At 33.4% G+C, this 3,460-nt stretch overlaps 1 protein-coding gene across 4 annotated transcripts in view; it reads right to left on the bottom strand.

Annotated features, from left to right (window-relative positions):
- Positions 1-3,460, bottom strand: part of LOC106871594 (zinc finger CCHC domain-containing protein 24) — an 18,012-nt gene that overhangs the window by 1,932 nt on the left and 12,620 nt on the right. For 2 of the 4 annotated variants that reach the window (XM_014918112.2, XM_014918111.2), the window contains 2 exons: positions 2,792-2,956; positions 7-1,494 (listed from right to left, as the gene is read on the bottom strand). In XM_014918112.2, the coding sequence (XP_014773598.1) occupies positions 1,381-1,494; positions 2,792-2,956 (279 nt within the window). In that variant the 3' untranslated portion in view covers positions 7-1,380. Of the gene's footprint in view, positions 1-6; positions 1,495-2,791; positions 2,957-3,460 lie in introns of those variants that run through there. The other 2 variants (XR_001409671.2, XR_008264551.1) reach the window with 2 other exon arrangements.

Here is a 3,460-nt window from a genome sequence, read left to right on the forward strand (position 1 = left end):
GAAAAACTTCCAACCCTTATTTGGAATTTTTGATGTTCATAATTTTTTGGGTTTTGAACATAATCTAAAACGAATCAATAGATGAGTCAAGATCTGCTATGAAACCACGTCTGCGGCCAATTCACAGTTTTTGTGCACAAAAATGTTGGCATCAAATAATAAATGTTTAAGTTAAGAGCTTTTTGTGTGATTTTGACTGGCTAATACAAGTGTCCTCCACTCAGCAATTGTTGTAGGTTCAACACAAAATCTCAGATCAAATCATTTGCCTGATAAGTACATCTCAAAAATTAGAATGAATGTAAAATTGGTAATAACATTCCGATTGTGTTTGAGCAGTTTACACAAGCAATGGTATTAAAAATGATCTGAGATTATATCAAATCAATCTTGTTTGTGGAAAAAGGATTCACTAAAGGGATAATCAAAGACAGAGGTATGTAAAATGGTGAATTATGAATCTGTTCAACTGAGGCCAGCATGAGGAAATGCATAAAATACACTGTCTCTTTGTCATGCTTTCACTAGTGCTGGTGCCTTGGGAAAAAAAAAAAAAAAAAACACCCAGTGCACGCCGTAAAGTGGTTGGTGTTAGGGAAGGGCTTCTAACTATAGAAATAATGCCAAAACAGACAAGTGGGGTTTGGTGCCGTCCTCTAGCTTTTTAGGTCCTACTGAACCATCCAACTCATGCCAGCATGGAAAAACATGTTAAATGGCGATGACGACGATGATTTTGGTGCTGACGTTAGAAATGAGGAAAAATTACAGAATGATTGTGATTAATTTAAATCTCTTGACATTTTAAAATGTAACGTAATGATAATTTAAAAGACATAAAACATTGACAACCAAAACTTTAAATGTCTTCATTAATGTTTAAGAATTAAAAATTAATTAAAAATGCATATAATAAATGTCATCAGTTTCTCGACTATACATTCGTCTCAACACCCAAGGGTTAGTTAAAAAGTATACAACAATTTTACTCATAAATGTATATATATATATATATCATTATTATTATTTGTACAAATTCAAATACCTTTATATATACATACACACACAAATATATATATATATTTAAACAAAGTTAAAATAATTTAGGCTTCTCATATAATTACACACTTTTTCAGAAGCTACTTGAGTTATTATGTAGAGTGAATAATTCGTAATGTTAAAAATCAAAACGGTAAATTGATGCCAGTGGATGGTTGAATCTTCAACTTTAGAAATGTTAAACTCTTTGAAAACAGACATAATTCAATTAGTAATTTTTACAATCAAATATGCAAAACCAGATTTCATACAGTTCTGTTATATAACTTCATATTAAAACTTGTTTCAATGGTCATTTCATTGTCACTATTAATGGTAAATTTAATTCATTCGGCGGCAATAATATCCTAGAACTTTGCATTTTTCACACAGATGCTGTGGATGCACTTTGCTTTGGTCGGATACATCCAAACCATCAGGTTTCTCTAGTGGTCTCTGAAAAAGGGGGGAAAATATATCAATAAGTTGCAATTAAGACTGAATAATATTTTAAATTACATAAAGTAGTACATAGGCGTGGGCCTTGTGGTAAGAAATTTGCTTCCTGACTACATGGTTCTGGGTTCAGTCCCACTACATGGCACTTTTGGCAAGTGTCTACTATTACAGCCTTGGGCTGACCCTTCACCAAAAGTGAATCACAAAAGAATAGCCACTGAAAACACAATAACAGTGGTGGCACTCCAGCATGGCCACAGCTTTTGGGAAATGCATAAGAGAATTAGAATATTTAACCTTAATTTTTTTTTTTTAATATTTAACATTTTAATTGACTCTTTTGATACTTAATTAATATATTTAAATTTATTTTCTTTTAACACTTAAAATTTTTTGTTTAATCTTTTTGATACTAATCTTTAATTCTATGATACAAAATTACCCGTTTTAAACTAATCTTAATTAAAACTTTCTTCCATTAAAATTTTATGTTAATTTATGTTCCAAGCACCAGTTTAATAACGACAAAGTTATTTAACTAAATTCTTTATTATTTTCAAAACCTAATTAAAATAAAACCAATGCGTTTCAACAGAAATATGGTAACAAAAAGTTAAATATTTAAATATTTAGAATATTTTTAAAAATTTTTTAATTTTTATTTATTTTATATTATAAGATTCTATCATATTAAGCTGATAAGAGAGACCCTCAGCCACCAGCAGAGATAGAATGTTGGAGCCATTCCAGGTAAGATTTCCATGTCAGCAGAATTAAACACAACTTTATAAATTTCCAAACTATTGTACTACCATTAATTGCAGAAGGAACTATTCTGTTGGAACTAACTGGACTTCATCATTGAGAGATAAAGAGAGGCTGACATGGCTCTGTGGTTAAGAAGCACACTTTGTGGCCACATGGTTTTGAGTTCAGTTCCACTGCATGGCACTTTGGGCCAACCAATGTCTTGTAAGTAAATCAAGGAAACGGAAACTGTGCGGAAGCCTTTCATACATATACACATACGTATGTGTGTGTGTGTGTGTGTCCCACTACCACCACTGCTTGACAACTGGTGTTGGTTTGTTTACAACCCCATAACTTAGCAGTTCAGCAAAATGAAATCGATAGACTATAAGTATCAGTCTTAAAAATAAATACTGGGTTTGATTTGTTTGACAAAAACCCTTCAATGAAGTGCCCCAGCATGGCCACAATCCAATAACTGAAGCCAGTAAAAAACAAAATATTTAATCAATACAATCTGAAGATTTTTTTTTTTTTCTTTTACCTGTTTGAATGGATAAACATTAATGTGACATTTGATGCATTCTTGACCCATGTTGGCCCAACTGTTGCCACTCATCCATTTGCGTTTGCACTTTGGGCATTTATATTCACCGAAACATCTTTTCTTTCCTTGATATGGAGTCAGTCCTTCACCTTTTGGCCGGGCCTGAAATAAAGTAAGATTTTACTTGATTTTTAACCCTTTTGTTACCGTATTTCTGTAGATATGCTCTGTGTTTCTTTCAATTAATTTTAAATATAACAAAGAATTTAGAAAATAACTTAGTTATCATTAAGCTAGTGTTAGGAACATAAATTGTGACTAAGGTTTGGTGGAAGATTTTCATTCAAAACTTATGAAAACAAGACATTTGTACTCAGAGCCAGAGGCAGTTTCAGCCGGATTGGTAACGAAAGGGTTTAGGTCTTATACAATTGCCATGTGATCCCCATGCTGGTAGCACGTAAAAAGCACCATCCGAATGTGGCTGATACCAGCGCTGCCTTGATTGGCTTCCATGCTGATGGCGCGTAAAAAGCACCAACTGTTCGTGGTCGTTGCCAGCCCCCTGTGGCCCCTGTGCCAGAAGCATGTAAAAAGCACCCACTACACTCTCGGAGTGGTTGGCATTAGGAAAGGCATCCAGCTGTAGAAACACTGCCAGATCAG

This window comes from Octopus bimaculoides, chromosome 7 (genome assembly GCF_001194135.2).
Source record: "Octopus bimaculoides isolate UCB-OBI-ISO-001 chromosome 7, ASM119413v2, whole genome shotgun sequence".
NCBI lineage: Eukaryota > Metazoa > Mollusca > Cephalopoda > Octopoda > Octopodidae > Octopus > Octopus bimaculoides.